The sequence below is a fragment of the Bufo gargarizans genome, chromosome 1 (assembly GCF_014858855.1).
Source record: "Bufo gargarizans isolate SCDJY-AF-19 chromosome 1, ASM1485885v1, whole genome shotgun sequence".
Taxonomy (NCBI): Eukaryota; Metazoa; Chordata; class Amphibia; order Anura; family Bufonidae; genus Bufo; species Bufo gargarizans.
Genome location: NC_058080.1, coordinates 137979093 through 138006382, shown reverse-complemented (window position 1 = coordinate 138006382; position 27290 = coordinate 137979093). Strand labels below are relative to the sequence as shown.

The 27290-nt window shown below is 45.4% G+C and overlaps 1 protein-coding gene and 1 long non-coding RNA gene across 2 annotated transcripts; both read left to right on the top strand.

Moving 5' to 3' along the window:
• The first annotated feature begins 14449 nt into the window (after window positions 1-14449).
• Window positions 14450-15160, top strand: LOC122937937. Its single transcript, XR_006389954.1, has 4 exons — window positions 14450-14489; window positions 14576-14650; window positions 14779-14862; window positions 15137-15160. It is a non-coding gene; the product is annotated as an uncharacterized LOC122937937 (long non-coding RNA).
• A 342-nt stretch (window positions 15161-15502) lies between these two features.
• On the top strand, window positions 15503-18067 carry LOC122937874 (izumo sperm-egg fusion protein 1-like). The gene is made up of 8 exons (XM_044293069.1): window positions 15503-15566; window positions 15654-15737; window positions 15939-15986; window positions 16307-16381; window positions 16553-16653; window positions 16948-17089; window positions 17462-17639; window positions 17934-18067. Exons 1-8 carry the CDS (start codon window positions 15509-15511, stop codon window positions 17992-17994), a joined length of 747 nt encoding a protein of 248 aa, XP_044149004.1. The 5' UTR covers window positions 15503-15508; the 3' UTR covers window positions 17995-18067.
• Window positions 18068-27290: the final 9223 nt, after the last annotated feature.

Below are 27290 nucleotides of genomic sequence, written 5' to 3'. Positions count from 1 at the left end.
GAGGGATCATTTACTACAGGAGGAGGGGGTCATTCACTACAGGAGGAGGGGGTCATTCACTACAGGAGGAGGGGGTCATTTACGGAAGGATCCATTACCAGCGGTCGGACGGAGCCTGAGGCATCATCAAAATGTGAGTAAATAATTGTGTAATTAAGGGGTGTGTGTGTGCGTAATTAAGTGGGGGTTTGTAATTAAGGGGGGGGGTGTAATTAAGGGATGTGTGTGTGTAATTAAGGGAGGGGTAAGGTGGGGAGGGAGGGGGTGTAATTAAGGGGGGGGGAGTGTGTAATTAAGGGGGGTGTAATTAAGGGAGGAGGTGTAATTAAGGGGAGAAGAGAGGGGGTGTAATTAAGGGGGTGTGCATGTAATTAAGGGGGGTGTAATTAAGGTGGGGAGGGAGGTGGTGTTATTAAGGGAGGGGTGTAATTAAGGTGGGGAGGGAGGGGGTGTAATTTGTAATAAATATTATTGAAAACTTTCTTGGGCGGGCGGGTGCCAAACAAAGGGTTCGCCCCGGGTGCCAAATGCTCTAGGTACGCCCCTGGAGTTAACCCTTCCAATACCAACAGAAGGGAAAACACAACTCAAAGGGGAAGTGTCCAAACAACGAACACACTGTGGCTGTTGCCACAGGCAACGACATGGGTGGCAACCGTGTCCTAGAAGTCAGCCCGAAGGCCAGGACACTGCCACCACATGTACACTATACAACCAAACGTTGCCACGGACAGCCACAGTGAAGTAAAGATGTCAGTGCACACCAAACATAAAACAGAGTGCACACAGACATACAAAAGTGCATACATACACGCATACAACTCCAAGGAAACCGCACACATACCTATTGTCCGCGGCAACCGCACTTGAGGCAAACAACATTATGCCTCCAGCTGCGGTTGACACTACAACCCAAACCGCGGGCAACTGTATGCGGCTCCCAAGGAGTCACGGCCATAAACATGGTCGTGACAGTGGCCCTCAGCTCCTCTCTGGCTAAAGTGCACACTCTATTCTGTCTCTACACAGACTCCTGACTCTACACCCCTTTCCCTGAACAGGACCTTACTATTTATATTAGGGGCTCCCTAGCTCCCTCTACTGTCTAGGAGGAGGAACTACACCCTAACAGGCCTGATACACAGATACATAGGGAAAATGCACATAAAACATAGCAATAGACATTAAAATGTAATGTAAAATACAATGCCACTGTTCCTTGAGAGTTGGAGAACAACGTGGCCCAATTGACCCTTGTGTAGTGCCCACATTTACCTAGTGGGACACTACATACCCCGTTGCTTTGATGTTGCCCGTCCTCGGCGCAACACAAGGGGCCCTGCCCAGATGAGACTGCAACCTGAAAGACAAAAAGAATGCAAAGCAGGCACACACATCTACATTTGCAATACACGTATCAGACAGTTCCACTGGCAAAGGAAACAAGTCCGGTGAAAAGGGGCGTCATTCTCTTCATACAGGATAGAACAGGGAACATGGGCGCTGACCTGGTGCAGCGTATCAGGGATAACCAGGATAGTCTATAATAAAATACAGTAGTCCCATAAAACAGCATCTCAGAGGCCCACATAAATTAGGGTCATCTCTGGGCACATTCCTTGAAGTTTAGTATTGCATACATAAAAGTCACAGCACATAAAGTCCACATCTCAGGGGCTATTTTCCCTGGCATATAAAATAGTGCTATAATATCCCTATTCAACCTGAAAAGGGGGTTAAAAAGGGTTAAAGTGCAAGAAAAACAAACAGGCACAACTACGCTTTAGAATACTTGACGCAGGCAGGGGGTCCTGTAAACTAGATGGCAGCAGAGCAAGTATCATACTCAGTGTTTTTTTAGCTACCACTAGGCCGTGGTTAACTGGCAGCAGCTCTTAGGGCCAAAACAAAGGACTCCTGTCCTGTCACAGTTCAATTCACTGTAAGGGTCCTCCAGCAATAACAAACATGGCCTAGCAGGTCTACTCACAGGTATGTGTCGAATCCGCTATGGTCATCATTGGTGGCACATCCTGATTCTGTTTGAAGCCTTGGCCTGACACGAGGATCCATGTATGGCTGGGCCCACAAAATGGTGTTTGCTGGTGATTGAATCATGAAATGGGCCTCTCACTGGTATATGCCCCATGGGTCTGGGGGTCAACACTGCAGGAGGCCTTAATGCTTCAGGAGGCTCCCTGAACCTGGGTGGTGCTGGCTGCAAACGACAGACCCGACTCCTTGAGTAACCGAGTCTCTCTAGTGCCGCAACGGCGGTCTCAGCAACAGAGGTCGTCCAGCTGGCAGGGACAGGAACCCTGATTACAGGCTCAGGAACCTCTGAGTTCTCTGGTGGATCCACTTTATCCGGTGGCGTAGGCGCCGCTCTGGATGCAACCATCCGGTGCAGGCTATGAAGGTGGATTTCCAATCTTGCAATTTGTTCCTCCAATCTCTTGGGCGCTGCGTCGCTGCAGGAATCCGTCACAGTTGCAGCAGGCTCAGGTAGGGAATCCAAACTTTCTGGCGCAATCGCCACGGACTCTGGCGCCGCGTCCGAACCCTTTCCTCTCCGTATGGTATCAAGCACTGCATGGAACTTTTCTAGGTTCTCCATATCTTTCAGAGTCTTTTCCCGACGGGGCAGCTCAGGTGAGGGGTAAGGGCTCACCCACTTCTCGAGTACCGTGGGTTGCCAAAAAACATTGGGGCCGGTTAAGGAACCCCTTTCTTTGTAAGTGTTATGCGCCGGTTCCATCTGGCGTTCCGGCTCTCGTTCCAGACTCGTAGGCTCATCGGGCTCCTCCCAATCTTCTAGTCCCGGCTTGGGACGGGCTGTGTTCAGGCAGGTAGCTGCGCTTGACAGACCTCCGGTTTACAAACAAGTCTCTGCCAGTGGAATAGTCCTTTATAAAGCCGAAGCCTCGGCTCTTGTCAAATGCGACCACTACCCCCATCCTCATTTCCAGGCGGGTTTGCGTATTAGCGTGGCGCTCGTAGACGGCTTTTTGGCCAGTTCTTCGAAGTAGATCTTTTTGCGCGTGGTCTTTTGTATGGCCGCATCTCGAATCTCAGCCATTAGCGCAGACCATTGCGCCGTGGGTCGAGCAACGTCCTTCCATGAGCCAAAGTATGGCTCAGGCTGCGATCCTTGTGGCAGGCAGGGTGGCCTCTCCAGTCCCGAAGTATAGGCCGGTGGAGCCTCTTCTTGCTCTGACAGGGTAGGTTTCATCATTTGGACAGCAGTGCGGCCATTAACTCAGAGCAGTCCTCACTCTTCAGCATGCTCGATCCTTCTCTGGAGAGCGACAGGGCGGTACACATTATTTCAGACAAGACCTCCCACTCTTCTGGGAGGCCGCCCCCCAGGTACTCCAACATGGGGGAGGTGGAGTCCATAAGGCTTGACATGCAAATTTGCAGACAAGGCGGTGGCGCGGACATACAGTCTTTCCCGCTCTTCTAGCAGAAGGCGCCAATTTTTCCCGCCAATAAGATGGCGCAGCAGTAAATTCAGTCCACTTAGGCGGCCATTTTTTAGTATAAGGCTATCAATTCACTGACAGCAAGCGTTGACTTAAATAAGCGGCAAACAGTCCACAAAATAAAAAAATTCACACCGCAAATCTTCACAGTTCCTTGGCCCAACAATTTTAAATAAATGGATGGGGTATTTATCACTTTATAGCAAATAATGGCACACAGTTCAGATTCCACAATGGCACAGGAATATTTGCATCCTGTTTGTGACGTCAAAATATGCAGTACGCAGCCCTGCAGTGTATTGCGATGGTTAGGTCACGGTTACGGCAAACGAGGGTTGCTCTGGGTTACTCACAGTTTCTTGAAAGACCCTGGGCAGGCGTACTGGCACAGGGGACCTCTGGGGCACTCTCTGTGTATAGGGACCTGGCCTGATGGTAGATGAGGTGCCCTGGATGTTGCAGGTGTTTAATTTGCCACTGGCATGATCCATTTAAGATTCGTGATGCCAGTGCCGGTAACGGTAGCACACAGATTTATGATAGGAATAATTGAGGAACACGATATTGTGGTGAACCAAAACTTCCTTTTACTGGAAAACAGTCAACTATTTACAGTCTGGGTTCAGTTCCACATGCAATCAGGTTGTCACAGGCAGGCTTTCACAAATGGCAGGCACAATGTTCTTGCAAGATACTCAGAGGGTTAAAACACTTACAGACCAGGCTGCACTTTTCCTCAGAATCCTGTCTGTCTTTATCCCAAGGCCCGTATGCCCTATTGATGGCTTTTTCCTTGGTTAGGGAAACTTCCACAGGTATATATATATATATATATATATATATATAAATATATATGCTTGCTTTAGGTAAAATCCTTCTGCCCTTCAGCCCTCAGGTTTGCTGAAAACACTTTGGCTCTGCTCTGCTCTGGTTATAGGAACTTCAGGTTTCTCTCAGGAGGCAACTTCTACTGGTGGCAACTAGAAGCCTGGGCTGTCTAGCTGCATGTCAGGAGGTGGCCCTCAGCTCCTCTCTGGCTAAAGTGCACACTTTATTCTGTCTCCACATAGACTCCTGACTCTACACCCCTTTCCCTGAACAGGACCTGACTATTTATATTAGGGGTTCCCTAGCTCCCTCTACTGTCTAGGAGGAGGAACTACACCCTAACAGGCCTGATACGCAGATACATAGGGAAAATACACATAAAACATAGCAATAGACATTAAAATGTAATGTAAAATACAATGCCACTGTTCCTCAGGAGTTGGAGAACAACGTGGCCCAATTGACCCTTGTGTAGTGCCCACATTTACCTAGTGGGACACTACAGATGTACCTGTAGCAATATACTACTGTCCCATAAAGTGGGGAGACCAAGTATTTCATATACTGCTCATGCAGGTTTTCCTATTTACAAAGCATGTATAGGTCTGTAATTTTTATCATAGGTACATCTAATGGTGTCTGATGTGGACAGTCACAGATTCACAGTATATGATATATGGTAACAGAATGTAACATATGGGAGAACAGTATACAATTCTAATATGGAAGCACAGTGTATAATTAATTCAATACAACACAATATAAAGCTGTGGCACTCCATATGTTGACAAATAATTTCTTTCTTCTTTGTTATGCAAAGGTTACATATAATGGGGGTCATTACGAACTACACAGGGGCAATACAAGACAACGGCCGTTTTGTGCTACAGCACGCTTCTTCTGGCCTCTTTTGCTTTATAATAAGTTTATTTGTGGGCCACATTATGTTTTCAATTTTTGGAGTATGGTGTCTATCATAAGGAATATCTGGGGTGGCAACGTTTTAGGGGCTATGGTATGTGTCGGTATTGCATTCAGAAGGTGCAGTATGTGGCATTATTATATTCAGAGGGTACAGTATGAAGCTGGTAGAAGTCATGCTGGTCTGGACCAGATGAAGAAAAAAAATAAAGACTACAGGGAAGATGTGACTGCTAAGTTACTGATATCATCTTGTATTATGCCTGACTATGCAGTGCTGTAGTCACACTTCTCTAATTATGATTAGTAATGTAAAACTCCAACTCCCAGCATACCCTTATCACAGCTTAATTCATACTGGGAACTGTAGGTTCACATGGTCAAAACTTATTTAGTGCTTTCCCCTTACTTGGCAATTGGTGTATTTGATTATCATAGTAGATATGATTTTCGCCAACACGCTATACAGCGGGGGTTAGTAAGGAGCCTGTTTATAAAAATTCCACAAATATTTTATTATTCATATAGCTGGAAAACTATGATCAAAATGCCGATTTATTCAAAGAAAATAAATTATCAGGAGCGAGTTTCAGAAAAAGGCGAGCAGAAATAGAAAAAGCTAGAAAGCAGATGTCTAGAGATTTAAAGAAGTACCTGACCTCTCACAAAACCAGAAAGGAAGATGCTCCTGCATCAGAACCAGTTTCAAATGTGGAAGATGATCCAGTTCACGTAGCTATGGATAAGGAATCTATAACATCACACCAACAGCCCGTCATAGCTCAAGAGGCTGCTAATGTGGATGGTGCAAGCACGGAGGAAAGACAAGAAGAATTAGGTGATGGTCAACCTTCTATGTCATCATATATACCATCCCCTCACCTTGAAAAGACTACTGATACAGAAGGATCAAGTGATGTAGAAATGATGCAAGAGGAACAGTGTTCTACTTTTGGAGACTCTTGATTTGTCTGATCCAGCTAATTGGCCCGCCGTTCTAACCACCTCACTAAGGGATGCTATTGTCAGGAAAGGTCCGGAAAAGCAAAAAGCTGATTTTGTTTTTCCAAAAGATGCATCTAACAGACGTTTCACTAAAGAAAATTATAAGAGACAATTGCCAAATGGAGAAGAAACCTACAGAAACTGTCTGGCTTATTCTGTTAAGCTGGACAAAGTGTTTTGTTTTTGTTGTAAGCTATTTGCAACTAAAATAACAACACATTTGACAAGCGCAGGCTATAGTGATTGGAGGAACTTGTTTCAAAATCTTCATATTCATGAAAGGTCCAATTCTCACCTTGTTGCTGTAAGAGACTGGAATGAATTATCTAGAAGATTTGGAACAGGAAAAACAATAGATGCTGCATCCCAGAGATTTTTGACAACAGAAACACAACACTGGCAAAATGTTGTCAAGAGGCTTGTAGCCATTGTAACGTATCTTGTTTGCCAGTGCTTGGCTTTTAGAGGTAACAAAGATACATTACATAGTGAAAATAATGGAAATTTTCTGCAACTTGTAGAAATGCTTGCACATTTGATACGGTTATGCAGGAACATCTGAAGCGTATCAAAAATAAGGACATTTTCCATCATTATTTGGGGAAGGACATTCAAAATGAACTAATTGGCCTTATAGGCAAAGAAATTACAAAACAGATTCTGCACGCACTGAAAGCGGCAAAATATTATTCTATTATACTTGATTGCACCCCAGACATTTCACTTATTGAACAAATGACTATAATTGTTCGATTTGTGTCCATCAAAGAAGGGGGTCTGCTACTGCTGAACCAGAGGGGTGAATAGAAGAAAGATTTCTTGGCTTTCTCCAAATCCAAAACTCTACTCGAGAAGGTCTGACGAGGCAATTTTGAGTGAATTAGAAAAACCTTGGTGATATGAGAGGACAAGGCTATGATAATGGTTCCAACATGAAGGGCAAACACCATGGTGTTCAGAAGAGGATCCTTGATTTAAACTCGCGTGCCTTTATGTTCCCTGCAGCGCTCACACTTTAAATCTTGTGGTGAATGATGCAGAGCCATGTCATGCAGGGATGGAGCAATCTTCTTTTCTGTTGTGCGGAAAATATGTTTTTTTTGTCAGGATCCACACTTCGTTGGTATGTCTTGAAGAAGTATATTGGGAGACGTGAAACCTTTGTCTGACACCAGATGGTCTTCCAGAATAGATGCTGTTCGACCATTTAGGTTTCAGGTTGGAGAAATATATGATGCCTTGTCTGATATTTTAAGGGCTAGCTCACAGACAGCAATGGCACAATCTGAGGCCGAATCCCTGGCAAAAGAACTAAACAACTTTACATTTTTGTGTTTCATTGTAATGTGGTACAAGATTCAAAATAGAATTAACTTTGTCAGCAAGCTGCTTCAAAGTAAAAGTATGTACCTTCCAGATGTAATTGATATGTTGGAATCTACAACAACTTTTTTGAAGAATTATCGTTCAGATAAAGGATTTGAAGATTTGCTGGAAGAGGCTAAAGAGCTAGCCACAGAAATGAAGATTGAGCCTGTGTTTCCCGCTTTAGTCCGGCAAATAAAGAAAAAAAGGATGTTTTCTTATGAAGCGCAAGATGATCCACTTAATGATCCAGCAAAATTGTTGAGTGCTTTTTTAGCATTTTGGATGTTTGCATTAATTCTCTTGATGAGCGATTTGAGCAAATTATGCATCACAGCAGGCACTTTCAGTTACTTTACGATATCCTAAAACTTAAAAACGTACCATATGAAACAGTTATGAAGTATTGTTTGGATTTGCAAAGAAACATATACCGTATGCACAGGAGGTGGGAGCGGTAGGTGCACTGCAGGGTTTTGCGAGGCTGGCATTCAGGTGATTGGAGTGGGGTCTGGGTGGGATGCTGGTGTTAGGGGGTGTTCTGGAAGGGGGGGCGCCAAAATGTAGTTTCGCTTGTGTTGGCAAAAATCCTTGCACAGGCCCTCTAGGTAATTCTTGGCATTAATATATATGTATATACAAAAACCTTTACCCAGGTTAGGTCCCCTCCCCCTTTTTTGTAAATCTCCACAAACTAGATCTTTTGAAAGGGGAATTTAGACCTTTAGCATTTAAGGAAGATATTTTTAAAGCCATATTTGAGGTGTGAAGTTATGCTTGCGTTCATTTAAGTAGGTTTGTAAAGTGGACCAGGATGGTGATATCTGGGTGGTTCCTAGACTTACATTTAGTAACTTATCTTTGATGAATGTAATAGACATATTGCCCTCACAACATATACAAACAGTAACGCATGAACCATAGGGTGATGGAGATTTTAAAATTCCCAAATAATCGCCAATCTCCTTCACATCTGCCATGTGTAGGGTCGGAGGAGTTGTGTAGGAGGGTGGCAAACAGTAGTCAAGAAGAATTAAAGAGCTAAAATAACAAGTCAATGTTGGGGTGGTTTTTAGGAAGATGTGACTAATCAGATTCAGCTAGCTCCGCCTAGCCAACCGCCATATATTAAGGTAATCTAGTTCAACTTCTTAGTAAGGGTTGAGGTCCGCCATAGTTGATAAGAGATAGAGATATGGAGGAAGATGAAGTAAGCACAAACGTGTGTGCTTATAGGTGGTGAGAGAGGAGGGAGTACCTCATAGAACTGTAAGAAGTTCTGTCTTTATCTCTTCACTACAGTCCATTCTCGCATCAGGGTTGGAGGTTTCTGCTTCTCTGATGATCTTTCTCCCTCTGGTGACAGATGAGGAAACAATTTCTTCAGCACTTCTGCAGCTTGTGAGGGAGATAATAGCACGTGGTTAGAGTTTTTTCTGCTGACAATAAGTTTGACAGGGAATCCCCATCGGTATGAGATGATGTTTTCTCTCAATATGGCGGTGTATTTTGCGAACTCTCTCCTTCTCGCCAATGTTGCAGGGGAGAGGGCAGCAAAGGGGGAATTTGTTTAAACCTCTCTGGTTTATCTTTCTTGCGGCCAGCTTCTCTCAACAGATTATTTTTAAAGTGAAAAAAGTGTAATCTCACTAGCACGTCTCTTGGTGTGCTTGCAGGCAGGGATCTGGGTTTAGGAACTCGATGTGCTCTGTCAATTAGGAGGTCTCTCTCAGTGGTATCAGGAAGAATCAATGTGAATAAATCTGTCAGGAACTCTTGAAGCAACTCATTTGTGACAGTTTCAGGGATGTTCCTGAGCCTAATATTGTTCCTTCTGGAACGATCTTCCAAGTCAGCCAGTTTTAATTTTATGGCTGCTACATCATCTTGTGTTTCATTGTAAGAGTCAACCAAGAGTTTGTGAGCTTCTTTAAAGTCCTCCATTTTTTCTTCTAAATGGGCAGTGCGGTCCCCAATAGCTGTTATGTCAGCTCTAATAGTGTTCAGGGCCGACTATATTTCTAGGTGTATAGAGCTTTTTTAATCTGCCATTAGTTGTTGCTTGGAAGTTAGGGTGATAATGTTACCCCTTTCTAGTTTAATGCTGCTGTCTGATATAGCTCCAGGGGAAGAGCTCTGAGGTGACCCCACCTTTAGGTGTGTTGGATTTACTTGCCGGCAAAGAATGTTCAGGGGATCTTGCAGTCATGTGCTGCCTTGTGGAGCGCTTCTGTTGTGATTCCAGCGCTTCTGCCGGCTCTTCATGTGAAGATCGGGCGCCATCTTGGATCCGCGCCGGGGAGAAGAAGGAGGTGAGTTTCGGCAGTGAACCCGGTGTTTTCTTGGAACGGGTTATTCTGGAGGCTCCTGGGGTGGCAGGTGAACTGTGGGGTTCTTTTAGGCTGGGTTAGGAGGCAGGAGGACGCTGTATGTAGCGGTGAGTTGCTGCGGCTGCCGGAGCTCTGCATCAGGCCACGCCCCCATCCAAAAGTTTTAACAATTAACATATTTCATATTGTCGTATCCATAGCGACCTGCACTATAAAAATAACACCTGATCTACCCCATCATACAAGACCATGGGCAGAAAAATAAACAAAAATATTGCTTTCAGAAAATGGCGACACAAAATGATTTTTTTTTCAAAATGCTTTGTGTAGGGGCTCATGCACATGGCCATTGTCGTTTTTCGCTGTCTGCAAATTGCAGATTCACATAACATGGATACCGAACATGTGCGTTATGTATTTTGCAGAACAGAACATCCTGCCCTTTATAGAACTGTCCTATCCTTGTCTGTAAAAAGGACAAGAATAGGACATGTTCTATTTCTTTTGCAGGTGCCACGGAATGGACAAGTAAATGTGCTGTCTCCAATGTGGATCGGATGTGGACAAAAACACGGTCATGTGCATGAGCCCTAAAACTGGTGAAACGTTAAAAAAAATTTGGTATATCTGTAATCGTATTAACTGGCATAATAACATGTCATTTTTCCCGCATAGTGTACGCTACAAAAACAAAACCCAAATGTAACGGCAGAGTTGCTGCCTTTTCTTTATTCTGTTTCCTGAAAAGCGGAAAAAAAAAGTGATAAACTCATATGTACCCCAATATAGAACTTATGAAAGAGGCAACTCATCCGACAAAAAATAAGCCGTCGCACAGCTCAGTTGAGAGAAAAATAAATGCATAGTTCTCAGAGAATAGCTGTACTGGTGCCTCAGTGGCTGTTCAAAGCAACATGGCACCCATAAATCAATACATCAAAATCTGCACTGCAAAAGCCAAAAGATGTTTTTTTCTTTTTGAACCCTGCAGCTTACCCAAACAGTTTAGGTCCATATTTATGGCATTTCCGTATCCAGTAGAATCTGCCTAACAATTTAAAGGACGTCATGTTTCTCATACAGCACAAGTTGGGCACAGCATATTGGGCACTGAAATGCCTTATCTGTGGAAAATGTGCAATTTTCATTTTGCACAGTCCCTTGCTCAATAATTTGTACAAAACACCCGTGGGGTAAAAATGCTCACTCCACCCTATGATAAATAACTTGATGGGTGTAGATTTCAAAATTGGGCCATTTACGGTATAGGGGTTTCCTTTTTAGTGGTATATCAGGGTATCTGCAAGTGTGATGTGGCCAAATGGCGCTCCTTCCCTTCTGAGCAGGGTTGCCAACCAGAATTTTTCTTTTTTCTGGACAACTTATCCCAAAATCATAGACAGCCAAAGTTTTTTACTGGCAAATTAGAAAACCATAATGAATAATAACTATTATAAGTAATTTAGGTCTATAGCTCAATATACTGATCATAACTCATTACCAGCATTTACTGTGAGCTGTACAATGATAACTAACACCAAAATAATCTAGTCAAGTACCACCAGCCTCAAAAAAATCATGGACAAATCTACTTTTTTTCACAGACACAGCAAAAAAGCCATCTATTTTTACAGACTGTCCAGAAGTTTCTGGATGGTTGGCAATCCTGCTTCTGAGCCCTGTCATGTTCCCATGCACCAAGTTAAGAGTTAGTGCCCACATTTATGGCATTTAGTTAGCCAGTAAAACCTTAACTTTCCAGTTTTAAAAGGCCCAAGAAGGGACAATATTGGGTGCATACACAGCGCGCAACAGCAATTTCTTTTACACTAAGTCATGTTTTTAAATCTGCTTAATGTTTATCTTTAGACTCAGATAGAATAATGTCCCCTTAGTGCACCCACACAGTAGAATGCCCCCTTAGTTACCCCACACAATAGAATTCCCCATTACTGCCCCCACATAGTATAAAATCCCCATAGTGCCCCCACATAGTAGATTCGCCCTTAGTGCACCCACACAGTAGAATGCCTTAGTGTCCCCTTACAGTTGTTTTGCTCCCTTACTACCACCACACAGTAGAATTCCTTTATCGACTCTACACAATAGATTGCCCCATTATTGCCCCCTTAGATTAGATTGCCCATTTTAGTGTCCTCATATAGTAGAATGCCAATGTAGTGCCCCCAGACAGTCAAATGCCTCTTTTAGTGCCCCGTAAAAGTAGAATGCCCCCTTAGTGTCCCCAAAAGTAGTTGTGCCTCCACACAGTAAAATGCCCTATTAGCACCCCACTCAGTAGTTATGCCCCCTTATGCTTTAATAAACAAGTGACCCTAGATCCCGCTTTAGATCAGACACTAGATCTGGGTGTCCTGACAGAATGAGCATAATCAGGCTACAGAAAAATGGCTACTGAAGCTTCACTAACCGTCACCACCTGGTGTTCCCTCTTGTGCTTAGTGCACCACTTAAATGTGATTGGATGCTTTTCTGATGTCAATAACAAGTGTCTTAACACATCTGTGGTCGCTGCCTCACGGAAGATGCTCACGGTAATGAACCGGATTGTGTAAAATTGCAGAAGGAGGTGGGCCAGGAGAGCCAAGACTAATGAGGATCACACTTAGAGATCCTGGCCCACCTCCTTCTGTACAAGAATCAATTCCAGGGCATAATGGCTAAATGTGACCCCCCCCCCCAACAACTTCCCTGCAGCCAACCTCCCACGGCTAATCAAGACCGCCACCATCTCAGTAGTTATGCCTTCTTAGTGCCCCCAAACAGTAATTATGCCCACTTACTCCATCCTCACAGTAGTGATCCCCCTTAATGTCCCCACACAGTAGTACTCTCCCTAATATAAGTGAAGGCCCCCAGTGTAAATAAAAAATAATCAGTAATACTCACCTAGTCCCGGTGAACAGACCACATCCTGATCTCTCCAGCTGGCACAGTGCATTGACATCATCACACCTGCTGGGATGAGTAGATGAGGAAAGGGCAGGAGATTATGGTCAGCCCAAGGGTGGACTGGGAACTTAAAGTGGCCCTGGAAAATAAAACTAAAAGTGGCCCCATGTTGTAGTTAGGCTGTTTATAAGAAAAAAAAGCCATGTGAATAGCCCCATAGACTGCAATGGCTCTGTAAGGAGAATGATCACTGTATCATATGTGCCTTTACATAGGACTGCAGGTCATGCTACTACATTATCTGCACTCTGTTCATGAAGCAACATGACATATCATATTTGTCAATCATGTAGCTTCATGAGCAGACTGTAGATAATATAGTATCATGACCTGCAGTCCTATTTAAAACCACAGTCATCATTCTCTGCACAGACAATGTAAATGTTACCTGCAGTCCTGTTACACCACAGATAACACTGGGACTACAGGGGCAAGGTGCCAGGGCCTGAGGGCCACAGAAAAGGAAGAGGAGGCCCAGAGCCGGCAACAGTGTGAATACTGTCTCAGGGCAGCTCCGGCTTCATAGTCTTGGAGCCATAAACCATTCATTGGGGCAGCCGCAGACTAGTACCTCCTGTCCTGTAGAGCAGTTTCTATCCATATATGTGCTTTTAGTGAGTGGAGAGGAGAAGAGGTAGAGGCGCAGCACCAGTATAGACTGGCTCACTGCAGCAGGCAGCTCCGGTGCTCTGCTTCCACCTTCCACCTAAAACCTCTTTGTTGTGATGTCATGCGAGACATGTTCAGAAGACTGTGCCCGCCCAGGTGCCTCCTACAGACTCGGCACCCGGGGCATATGCACCCACTTGCAACAGCCCTCCCCCCTTTCTCCAGCTCTGCCCCTGGGTACATCATTCTGGGAACCTTGTTTGATATGTATATTCTGTAAAGAATGTCATTATATGTATTATTTGTGATATTTAAAAAAAGTTTTTTTTGTGAACATACTTATTTACTCCTTCTAACAACTCATGTTCCAGAGAATCATTAGCATATGATTATGTCATAATTACATTTTCCACGAATGCAATGGCTTATTTGTTTTGGAGCCTAATTTGCATATTCATACGGTGGTTACATTTTCCACCAATCCAATCGTTTTTGTTCCAGAGCCTTATTTGCATATTCATGTGATGATGTCATAATCCCATTTTCCACCAATCCAATTGCTTGTTTCAGAGCCTCATTTGCATATTCTGATGATGTCATAAAGACAAATGTCTCTTAACCGGCACCGATGCTATAACCTGTGCAGTGCTGTTGTCTTCTCAGTGGGACATAGTTCTGCTCTCTTGCGTCCTTAGCGATTATTTGCTACAGGAAGCGATTTTACGAAAAATGACTGGTTCTATCCAGACCATGTGGCTTCTACTGGTCGTAACATCTGTCTTCATCGGACTGTCTCTCTGTTGCATACCATGCGACTCCAGAGGGAAAATGGCTATGGAAGAATTCAACACCTTTATCAAAAGCCAAGTCGATGACATTGACTCCATAGAAGCCTATGTGAACATCAAGCGGTTTGCCAAAGTCACCGAGAAAAAAGTCCTGGACTACCTTGAGGATGAAGTCGGCATACTGGGTAATTATATTATTACTATTATCTCTATTTCATATAATCTACAGATAGATAGATAGATAATGATTGTACCATTATTTTCCTTCCAGATAAATATGCTATATCCGAAATTGCGTCTGAATATAAAAAATCTGTGGACGTCATCCAGGATATAGGTTTTAAGGGTAAGTACAATATCTTATACGTAGGTGTAAATTCTACTTCTCTTATTAATAGGAATTAGTGTGTTGGGGGCTCAGACTGATAGATGAGGGGATCGGACTCTCATTCTTCTCCTCTTTATATATCTTAGAGGTCCAGCTTCTTCACATCATTGGACTCCATTTCCAGCGACTCAAAGAAAAGCTCAAGGTTATCGTCCAGGACTCAAAACAACGTAAGTGGAATCCTCTTCTGTCTACCATTGTACTTATCTTCTACGTGTCTGGTAGGTTGTCAGAGAGGATGTTTTCTGCTCGTTTACCTTTCCCTACAGCCTAGTGACAGGAGGGAGCGATTGGAATAAAATGTTCTATACTGGGTAATTGCTATGCGTGCAGTTTTCTTTTGTATTGTTGCAGTGTTATAGATAGAGCCCTGATATACAGGGGATTTCTGTTCTCTATTGTTTTCTATCAGTAATTCTGCATTTCTTTATTTCTCACTTTTAGGGAGGTGTCCAAATAAACAAGGTGAGTTCTTCTAGATATAACATGTGCTATAATATGACATATAAATGCATTACACACACAGGCCTCTTGTAGTAATAGTAATGTAGACCCAAACTAGAGATCCCCACAGCCACCAGTCAGATCACTGCTGTTATCTCCTACCCTGTACAGGACATATAAAAGCTGACATCTGATTGGCTGCCAGGGATGTTTGCACTAGGAGCTGCTGCGCTCTATAGAGGCCTGGAACGTTCTGGGGTGGCTCAGAGATTTCTGTCAATGGAAATCTAGAAAACAAAGTGACGAACACATAGGCACTGACATCATGTAATAATAAGGAGACCCAGAGATTAGAGGTTTCTGAGTCTGACAATGAGAACGGTCAGTAATGTCTTCTTTCTTCTCCATTCCTCAGGTGCAGACAGCTGTGGTAAGTACATTTTATACCAGATTCAGCTTCTTGTCATTATTATTATCTATAAGATTGGAAGGTTATAACACAAGTGCATTTCCCCAGGATTAATGGTGCAAACCTACACCAACTGTAAGACCTGCTCCGAGGAGAAGGTTGTCTGCGCCGGGGGCCCTCCAAAAAATCAAGGTACAGTATAAGATTTCTATTATAGGCCAGAGAAACTAGAATTACAGTATAATAATGCATGCCAATGGACCTTTCCCACTAGTCTGTGTAAACTATGTGTAAACTGTTGGTACTGTGCCTATTATACAGAGGTGAGCAGCACTACATAGGCACTTTACACAGCACTCGCTGACTATTATATGATGTCTCCTCTTTTCACAGACTACTTGGAGAGATGCAGCTGCCTATGCACCTCCAACAGATGTTTCGGTAAAGTAGAAGTTTCTATTCTTACATCTACATTCATATAGTACATTATTAAATATATAGGACCCCAAATCCTTACCGTACACTAAATATACCAGTCACTGGTATGCACCAGACTTTCCAAAGCAGGAGGATATTTAAATTAATATGATTCAGTCCACAAGCAGTCTAGAAGGGTGATTTGTGGCAGCCTGTACAGTATACTGTCCATGTGCAGGTGACAGAGGGGTGATAGATACCAGCACATGATTATCATATTTATTCTAATATTATAAGTGTCTTTAATGCTCGGCTCACATTTCATTTCTTTCTTCTTTTCTCAGATCTGAAAACTGGACGGTCCTGCTCTCCATGTAAAGATCACAAGTCTCACCTGGCAGAGACTGTAAACTGTGGAGGTGAGGAGATAGCGGATTATAACCAGTTGCTATCAGTCTCCTCTATGATGGCCGTATTTCCTATTAGGTCTTATAGAAGGAGACGTGTTATTGAGACAACCCCTAAATGCAGGACAGAATATCTACACAATTACTTCTATAATATCTTCTTTCATTTTCCTGTTTTTCTAGAGATAAATATAAAAATCCCAGAATATGAAGAACTAATTCTGGACTGTACTTTTGAATGGTACGCGAGGCTGGAGGAAACCTATAACAACGTGTTCACCCTGGTAAGTACAATGCAGATTTCCAAGAAAATAAGGGTAAAATTGGGAGATTGTTCAGTTTGAGTTTTACGACCATCATGTTAAGGCAGCGCTTCCCAAACGTATTCCTTTGCAGAAAGTCCTTTCACCCAATATCATCACCAGGCTGCTTAATATGGTCTAAAATCCGACTTTCTGTCATGTCAGCAAATTATCATCAGTAATTTTTAATGATATGGCTATGATAAATTACAAATATTGTATTATAAATAGTTGTGATATCTGAGGCTTTAATAATTCTCCATATTTTTTCTATAGCATCGTGAACACAATCCCAAAATCACCCGGGAGCCCTATCTAGTGATCAAGGGCGTACAGATGGGGGACTCCGGACGGTACACGTGTACCACCATCCTGGACTCTGAGGTGCCAGTGAGTAAGATCACCTATAACGTGGCAGGTAAGGACATATTATTACTGGCACTATGCTGAGTGGTAATATTAGTATACACAGGATTCATATCTACTTGTGGGTGATAATTAGTGAGAAAGGATCTAAGTCTTAACATCTGAATTGTCACCTATAATGTGGGGTATTTTACATTAGTATTTGTAAGGAAAAGACCTATAATGGAAAGATTTTAGCCATTTCTGCCATTTCTGTATTTTGAAGCCACTTTTGGCTTTGACAGTACTTCTGAGCCTCCATGATGCAGACGATTCTGATATTCTGACATATATTTCATGTTATTTCATGTATAAGATACACTACAATGTCATTATCGTTCTCTTCATGGAATTAACTATTAATGTAATTGTTTTCTTCATTTAGTTATCAGCGGATCGGAACAGGCGACAAAAAAATACCATCCTCGCCCTACACTTCCTGATGTGCTTGACATCACAGCGCCTGAGCCGCCACTTCTAGAGGAGCTACGGAACAACAATGCTTCCCTCATAGCAATATCTGTGGCCGGCTCCGTCACCATCATGCTGATCGCTGGCATATGGTAGGTAGCATTTATAAGATACTCTGTGGAACAGGCGTATTATTTTAGATAAATGTTACACATTACACAGTGTAAACTTAGTCCAGGCAGTCACTAGATGCTCCAGATTTATCACAATACTGAACGCTTCATGATAATTTTGGTGCATATTACAAGGCCAGACATGTTATAATGTCAGTGGACTGATAAGCAGCTAATGTAAGAAAAAACATTGGAGGATCTGTGCACACATTTCACTCAGAGCTGACATGTAAGTAGCGAATATCAAATAACTGATAGATTTTCTTTTTTCAGCATCTGCATGTTCTGGAGGAAAATGAAATCTAGAGAGCCTCTGGAAAAAGAGCCAGTGTGAAGGCGAACCGTCAAGCACCATCCTGTACTGCCACCTGCCAGGAAAAAAAAAAAAACTGAAAATTTTAACCTTTCCCCAAAAACAAAAAAAAAAAAAAAAAAAAAACAAAAACAAACTTCCCTTCCCCATTTCTCCCTTCCCTTTCTCTCCCTTATCCCCCTCCATAAAAAAATAAAATAAAAAATGTTTCCCAAAAAATTAATAATGATCTTCCCTTCCCCTTTTCTTCCCTCCCCTTTTCCCCTAAAAAAAATAAATAAAAAATAAAAATATAAAAAATCTTGACTGCAGCATTTCATTTCCCATTCCTTACCTGCCTATATATCAGATAAGAACTACAGAGACTATATCGGAGAAAGACCAGGAGGATGGAGTCTCTTCTTGCTGTTCTTGTCACCAGCGCCAGTTTCAAGATCTATAGTCATATAACTTATGGTTTGACTGAGCGGAAATATGTCTTTATTAGAAAAACTCTTTAAGGGCTCATAGACATGAACGTATTTTTTGTCCGTATCGGTTCATTTTTTTTTTGTGGCCCTAATGCAGAACCATTCATTTCAATGGGCCTTAAAAAACTAAAACTAAATGACTGTGTGCATTCAGTATTTAAATGTCCGCAAGTCCATTCCACAAGGACAGGCATTGTTACAATGGCGGACAAGGACATGCATTGTTACAATGAATTCTCAAAAAATGCGGATGTCACACAGGTGTCATTGTTTTTTTTTGCGTACTCCTCTGTGTTTTGCAGATCACAAAATACATACGATCGTGTGCATGAGCCCTAAATCTAGATGACTAACTTTAAGCTCCTGGGCTCCAATGTAAAATACTTAACAGGGCCTTGAACTATCATGTGTGGTTTACAGCACTGGTCTACTCATATGGGACATGTGGACCTTTTCAGATTAAAGGGCCTAGTGTGTGACCTTTGCTGGAGGAAAAAGGTGGAGCCCCCATCTTCTGTCTAACAATTCAGATTGGCTGACACCACCATGTATGAACCATGCACAGCTCCTGGACCCATTACATACCCTCTCTTCCAAATTCTTTGGCATGAGTTTTTATAAACAATGCTGTGTGACGGGCACTACTTACTTGGTGGTTACTTTGTGCCATGGGTTTGCTATCTCTCCTTTTTTTCACTCTTGCTCTGTCCTTCTGGAACTGCCATCTTCTCCTTCCCTCCTCTTACTTCTGGAGGACTAGAGATCCTCTTTGGCAGCTGCTTCATCCTCCAACTGCTTTCTAATTCAAATAGCAGCAAAGGGGCAGCAAAATCTAAAATTGTTTGAGCAGGAGGAGCCCGCTGCACGTGGCCTTCCATTCAGTACATTCTAGGGACCTGCTGGATATGATACCTGCATGGGAAAGGGAAGGAGAAGGGAGGATATCACTGAGCGCTGGGTTGCCTGGCATCCCCTGCAAGGCATAGAGTAAAACAGTGGTGGGCTGGATACAGCAGGGGCAGGCTAGAAAGTCCAGTAGCAGCAGTCGAGGCCTGTAATAAATAGTCTGGAGAGCACCCGACAGGATAGGGAAGGTGATGAGGGACTGTTGGTCCCCTCTTCCCTCTCCTTAATTTCCCTGGTTGGAGGAGTATAGGCCGGGTAGTGTTTGGTAGGGAGGATAGGAAGGGGTTAATGGAAGTGGGAGGTGGAGTGTTAGGAAAGTGGGAGAGACGGTGGGAGGAGGTTTAGGGGAGGTATATATAGGGGAGTGTAGGGGAGAGGACTTCCTCTTGACAGGGTAAGCGAGTTGGTGAGTACTTACCGCTGGCTTGACTCTAGAGATGTCCGCAGGTGACGATGCGCTGCACGCTTCTCTCCTGGCGCGTTTACAGGCGGAGGGGGAAGGATGGCTGCGATCCTTTTTGCGCAGCTTCGATCCTTCCCCTGCCTCCGTCCCTCATGTGTCTGCCCCGTTTCTTCCGCCTGGTATGCCGCTTGGTGAGTTCCCACCTCCTGAGGTGCCTCGAGGTCCGCGGCGCTCGGCCCGTAATCGCCGCCCCCCGGCTAGGCTGCGGCCTGTGTTTCCCTCCCCTATGGTTGCGGCGGCTTCTCCCTCCCCCTGTGTGCCGGCATTGGGGTCGGGACCGGAAGTAGGTCGCGTCTTGGCCCCTCCCCTTCCGGTTTCTCCCGCGGCGGGCTCTGGTGTCCCGGCGTGGCAGGCGAGTGGTGCCAGTTTCATGGGGGCTCGTCAATCTAGCGATGGGGCGCCGGATGACTGCCCCATCACTCCTCCACCTTTCCAAGTGGTCCCTCCATCCTATTTTTGCCCCCCTTTGGCAGCATTAGTTGGCCCACCTCCCTCTGTGGGGGTTGACATGTCGGGGGGGAGGGCCCCCCTTACTGGGGGTCCATCTTTAATGTGTGGGACTGCAGTTTTGGAGCCTGGTCCTCAACCCCCCCTTACATCAGTACCTCCCACTACTTTCCCAGCGGCACCGGCAGTGGATACGGGCAGGCACAGGGAGCGATCTTTGTCCCCCACTTCCTCCAGAGAAGGCAGGAGGCGGGGGGGGGCGCAGCCGCCGCAGACGTCGTTCCAGTCGGCATTCCAGGTCCTCCCGGTACAGCAGGTGGTCCAGATCCTCCAGGTGGCGTTCCCCATCCTCCTCAGAGGGGTCTTCGGGCGTATCGGAGGAGTCTGTCAGGACACCGCGTTCCGGGCGTGGACGACTGGCGGTTGGTGAAGTTTCCAGGGTCCCGAGCCTGGCTTCGGTGGCAGTACACAGGGAGGCTGTGCCTGTACCTGCGGGGGGTCCGGCGGCAGGTACCGGTTCCTGGTGAGTACCAATATGTGGGGGCGTGGGGAGCGGGTGGGTGTAATACGGGTTTAGAGTCTTTATTGAAGTCTTTGTTAGATAGGTTGCCCGTGGTTTCACCTGTTCCTCTTGCGGGTCCGATTGAGGGTGGGGCGTAGGTTCCGGGGGTGGCGCCTCCGCAGGTGGCGAAGGCCTCTGTGGTGTTAGCAGGTATCCATAAGGATTCATGTTTTTGTGGGGTCAGTCCTTTGGGGGCTCATTTGGAGGAGTCAGTTAGGGAGAAGATTTGGTCTCACCAATATGTGGACATATGGTCTTTGGTGTCGGTTGATCAGCATGGTGTGGATAAGGAGAGGCGCTTTGTGGACAAGCCTTATGATAAGCGGATGAAGGTTGCACGAACGATGAATAATTGGTTGCAGGCGTTTGCGGTGTTGGGGTGTGTTATGGGCCAGAAGCATCCGGAGCGGTGCGCGGAGTTGTTTATTTACATGGATACGGTGTATAGTGCGTATAAGGCGCATGGGGGTAGTGCTTGGTGGAAGTACGATGAGGAATTTCGTAGACGGTTGGCGCTTCAGCCGGAGCTGGGGTGGGGGGTGAAGGCCACGGATGTTTGGCTCCGTTTGATGACGGCGCCTCGCCCCCCTTCCTTTCCAGGGGCGGCCACTGGTGCTGGGGCCTCAAACGGTACCCCAATAGGAGGGCGGCGGACGTTTTGCGGAAGGGGTTTTCGGAGGGTTTTTTCATACCTTTTGTCCTTAATAGATCCCTGGTTCTTTCGGACAATCTTAAATCGGCGAGGGAGTTTCCGGAGGCCCTTAGGGAGAAGCTGCAGAAGGAGGTGGCAGCGGGCAGGATTAGGGGCCCCTTTGTTCACCCCCCTTTTTCAAATCTGAGGGTTTCCCCGTGGGGTGTTGTTCCCAAAAAAGAGCCGGGCAAATTTCGCCTGATACATCACTTGTCTCATCCGAAGGGCGCATCTGTGAATGATGCTATCCTTCAGGAGGAGGCATCTGTGTCGTATGTATCTTTTGATCGGGCGGTGTCGCTAGTGCGTGAGGCGGGAAGGGGGGCCCTCTTAGCTAAGTCGGACGTGGAATCTGCGTTCAGGCTTTTGCCTATCCATCCAGATTGTTTTCATTTGCTTGGGGGTTGTTTTGAGGGGTTTTTCTATTACGATACCTGTTTGCCCATGGGGTGCTCCATTTCGTGCCACTATTTCGAGTTGTTTAGTACATTCTTGGAGTGGGTGGTGCGTGTGGAGTCTGGTTGTTCGTCAGTTATTCATTATCTCGGTGATTTCTTGTTTGTCGCACCGGGGGGCGATGGAGCTTGTCAGTCTCTCTTGTCTTCCTTTTTGTCCTTGATGGAGCGTTTTGGGGTTCCCATATCGGCTGAAAAGACGGAAGGTCCGGTGACGCGGTTGTCTTTTTTTAATTCCGTGGCTATGGTTTTTCGTTTGCCTCAAGACAAGTTAGTCGGGCTTAAGGCTTTGATTGAGGGGTTTTTGGTGGTCCGGAAGGTGACTCTTAGGCAGTTGCAGTCGTTGCGGGGTTTGTTGTGTTTTGCGTGTCGGGTTATGCCGATGGGGCGGGTTTTTTCGCGTCGATTGTCGTTGGCATCGAGAGGGGTGGTTTCTCCTCGGCATCAGATACGTCTGACGGCGTCTCTCAAGGCTGATTTGAGGGTGTGGCGCGAGTTTTTGAGTTCTTACAATGGCCATACTTGTTATATTTCCCAAGAAATATCTAGTTGTGAGTTAGAGTTGTGGTCTGATGCGGCTGGTTCCTGTGGATTTGGTACGGTGTTGGGTAAGGAATGGTGCGCGTCCCCGTGGCCGGAGGAATGGAGGGCTAAGGGTTTGGTGAGTAACCTGACATTGTTGGAATTGTTCCCCATTGTGGTGGCGGTGGAGATTTGGGGTGATAGGTTGGAGAATCGGCATGTGTGCTTTTGGTCGGATAACCTGGGTACGGTTCAGTGTATTAACAGGTTGTCGTCCTCGTCGCTGCCGGTCTTAGCGTTACTTCGGCATTTGGTACTTCGGTGCTTGGAACGTAACATTTATTTCAGGGCCCGCCACGTTCCGGGGGTGGATAACAGGATTGCTGATGCTCTCTCTCGGTTTCGTTGGCAGGTTTTTCGGGATCTTCATCCGGAGGCGGAGATGGATGGATTGGCTTGCCCGGATTTCCTGTGGCGGCTGGTTCTCAACAATTGATGACGCTGGTCAGCTCTTCGGTGACTCCAGCCACTTGGCGGGCGCATGGTAAGGCCTGGGCTGAGTGGTTGGTGGTGAGAGGTGATAGGGACGTGGCATCCAAGGATGACGCGCGTTTGGAGGTTACAGTGGAGTGGTTGTTTGGGTTGCGCGGCCGAGGGGTGTCTGCTCCGGTGGCACGGCGTAAGTTGGCAGGGGTGGCTTTTTATTTTAAGTTATGCGGGTGGCCGGATGTTACGAAGACGTTTTTGATCCGTCAGGCTATGAAGGGGTGGCAGAAGGAATATGTGGGGCGCGATAGTAGGCGGCCGATGTCATTCAGTTTGCTGGGTAGGTTGGTGGCTGTGTGTCGGGTTGTGTGTTCTTCAGAATTCGAGCGGGCGTTAGTTGCGGCTTGTTTTGGGGTTGCCTTTTTTGCGGCTTTGCGAGTGGGGGAACTGGTGGCGCCTTCGGCCTCTCGTACTGGGGGTTTGTTGGTGTCAGATGTGATTCTTAATAATAATGCGTTGCGTATTCGTGTTCGTTGTTCCAAGACTGATCAGCTTGGCAAGGGGGTGTGGTTGCCCATTCTTCCGGTGGTGAGTGGGGCGTGCCCGGTGCGGTTGGTGGCGGAGTATAGGTCACTGAGGGTTAGTGGGGGGAATTTTTTCGCGCATGCGGATGGGTCCCCCTTGACTAAATTCCAGTTCGCATCGGTGTTGCGTAAATGTTTGGCGGAGTTGGGTTTCGATCCGGGCGAGTTCGGTACCCATTCCTTTAGGATAGGCGCGGCAACGGAAGCAGCTAGGGCGTGTTTGCCGGAGTCGGAGGTCATGCGTATTGGGCGTTGGCGGTCTGCCTGTTTTGCGCGGTATGTGCGACCAGAGTTATTGGTGGATTAATAACACACATAAATAAAAAAATAAAATAAAATGGCGAGTTTGAGTAAGTTGCTTGTGGTGTTTTACTAATTCTTTTTTCTTTTCAGGAATCGCCCGTCCGGTGGTCTGGTGGGGCATTCATACATCTTCTGGGCGGCGCAGAGGGCCGAATGCAGGCCGGGAGGTCGCAGCCTGGGATTCAGGGAAGTGGAGGTTCATTGGAGGGGGCTTCGGGGGTTGAAATGGTCTCAGGTGTTGCCGGAGGTGGTGGAGATTGGGCGTGGATCGGTGGGCCGGTGATTCTGGTCCTGCATGCAGGTGGGAATGACCTGTGTTCCCAGAGGATGTTGGAGTTAATGGCCTTGATGAGGTCTGACCTGGAGCGTTTCCCTGCCTTTTTCCCGGAACTGGTGGTGGTATGGTCAGAGGTGGTGCCGAGAGTGGTTTGGCGTGGCGCCAGGGATGGGGAGGCTATGGAACGGTGTAGGACATGGATGTCAAACTCATGGCCCTCCAGATGTTGCAAAACTACAACTCCCATCATTCCCTGATAGCTGTAGTATGCCCAGGCATGATGGGAGTTGTAGTTTGGCAACAGCTGGAGGGCCACGAGTTTGACATCCCTGGTGTAGGAGAACGTTAAATTCCCGGATGTCTCGCTTTGTGCGCTCCAAGGGGGTGGTGGTTCGTCATTGGCAGTTAGAGGGCGATAATAGATCTTTGATGAGGCCGGACGGGGTGCACCTCACGGAGATTGGGCTGGATATATTTTGGTCCGGTTTACAGGATGGCATCGAACAAGCTTTTAGTTTGCTGGGTGGTGGTTGGAGCCCCGTTTGAGATACGGTCCTCCTCCATGGCGGCATTTGGAAAGCAAGTCGTGGTGAAGAGTGACTGGCGTACGTACGCCCTGGGGATCCAGGGTGGTACACCGCATAGGAGGAATGGTCTGTGGAGGAGGTGGTGTTTTGTTACCATTTTTGTTAAAGAAAAATTTTTGCTGTGGCCGATCATCACCCAGTAAAGGATTGGTTAAAGAGCTTAGGTGTCGGAGTTTTTATTTGAATGAGTTAAAAGGGGGGGGGGGGGTCCGGTGGTCCCTGCTCCTCCCTCTCTCCCTCATTCATTTCCCTGCCCTATCCCTAGGTTAGTACCAGCAGTCTGTAATGGCAGAGATGGCCATACTGTATACATTTCTTCTAGTACCAGTCATATCATATTTACTGACAATTCCCATGTATATACAGCTATAGCACCTGTTATATCACCATACTTACCCATCCATTTATGGCCTGGGTCAGCCCGATTTGCCAGGACTTCAGGGACAGTCCAGTCAAATTTTAGGACAGTGGCAACTATGTATCATGCATCGCTACAGTTATAGTCATAGTATCAGTCATATCCCATATTTACAGGTTAATGGCTGTGTACACTTTTTGTATTATTGTATTGTGCTTATTTTGAGCTAAAAATTATTTTTTTAAATTGGTCTTTAATAAAAATGTTGAGCCTTTTTACCTGCATAGCTTTGAGTTCTACTACCTGAAAGAAATGATCTTTAATTACTCTCTGCTCTGTCAGGCAGGGAGCTGACAGGCTCCTTATCTTTGACCTTATAAACACTCATTAAAGCTTAGTTCTTATCTTACTGATAAGAATGTGTCTTTAATAGGAGTGAATGATCTTTTGGTAATTTAGAGATAAGGGTTATTAGATGATCTGCACAAAATGAAAATTAAAGTACCATTAACACTGCTAGAAAACAGTGAACTCTTTGTGACAGAACTGCTCAATATTTTAAATAGTGATAGACGAACATTGGGTGGGACGTTTCACGAAACACGCGTTCACGATCAAATGTTCGCGCCGGGCCCCATTCACTTTAATGGCAGGCGAACCTGAAAAACCTTCAGGTCATATTTGTGCCATAGGCATGCGCAGGGGGTGTGCCTGGGCACACCCTAATCAGGCCTCAAAATTGAGGTTCTGTCGCCTCTATGCTGATTCCTGTTTTAACTGTTACACTGGCCGCCGCCTCCACCCTGTAAATTACAATACCTGGCTGCGGGCTGCCGGCGGGCGGCAGCTAGTAATTCACATAGGGGGGCGGACCCGGCGGAGGCAGAGCCGTGTTCTGTTAAGGCCCAGGCTTGGAGTGGTCCCGTCTGGGCGGCAGAGTTGAAGTTACGCTGCTTGTCCCGCATGCCTGCTAGTGAGGTGAGGACAGCGGCGTGATAGTGTTGGAAGGGTACTTGGTGTGACAGGCGCAGCACTATGAAGTGCCTTTTGCGCTGTGGCATTAGAATAATTTTTGGTATCTCTGACTTTTAGTCTAACCAGACTGTCTATTACTCTATAATTCCTCTAGCGCCGTTCTATGGAATTAGTAGGTTTAAAGAGCACACCAAATGCTTGAAATAACTTCTTTATTAACTTCAACTTTTCTTCATATAACACTGCCGCCTCCGTAGCAGATAATCCATGTACATAACACGTGTTGAAAAGATATCACAAAATGGCGATATGATTAAGATGGTGGTTCAACTGTTCAATCTTGTCATTCAACATAAAATGGTGGATATATTTCTCTCTTCAGTATCTGTACTCTCACTTTAAGTTATTTAATCACTTTATGATCTCTCTGAGAGGTATTTCTGAGGTCTAACTAATAGTTCTGCTTGCTCAACTCGGTTTGCAGTATGAAATTTGTATTTGCAATTGACTTGTATGGTTGCAATTAGAATTTGCAATTGTATGGTTGCAATTGGTGGAACTGTAAGTAAACACATATATAACTGGTTCAGTGTACAGTTCTAATCACAATATTAACAGTAGGAACATTATATAATTGCTTAAAATCGCTATTTTGGCCTCTTGTTCCCATAAAACTGGACTCTGACTGGAACTGTGTGTCTGTTCTGATCCTCTCTCTGGTTAGTAAATTAATCCAGCAGCTCCTGCTAGGGGAATTCCCAGACAGGCTGGCTGTGAGGCTGGCTGTGATCGGTGAAAACTCTTGCTGTATGAGAAGCTGGCTGTGATTGGTCTAGACTTCTGACCAGCAACAACAGATTAACACTATGCTTTCTGTTGTTTCTGCTGTGTCACTGAGCTTACCTTTCATTACAAAATGAATCTTAAAGGCATATAATCTTTTTCTGCTTCTGTGAACACAAAATTGTCACGCCTTGCCCTGTGAATGTGCGGAGATCTGTCAGACTGGCTGCACATGTCTGACTTCTTTGTTTGTTTTGATTTGGGTTTGAGCTGGATCCACCTTACCTCAGGTGTACTGGGTTTTATTGTTAGTGAGGCTATTTATCCCTCCTTCCCCCAGTGGCCTGTGCGGGTTATAGTTCTTTCCTGGGAGCTCTTGATTTGTGGTGGATCGTCTGCTCCAGCTCTGCTCAAGATAAGTCCTCTCCTTCATTTCCCTTTGTGTGTT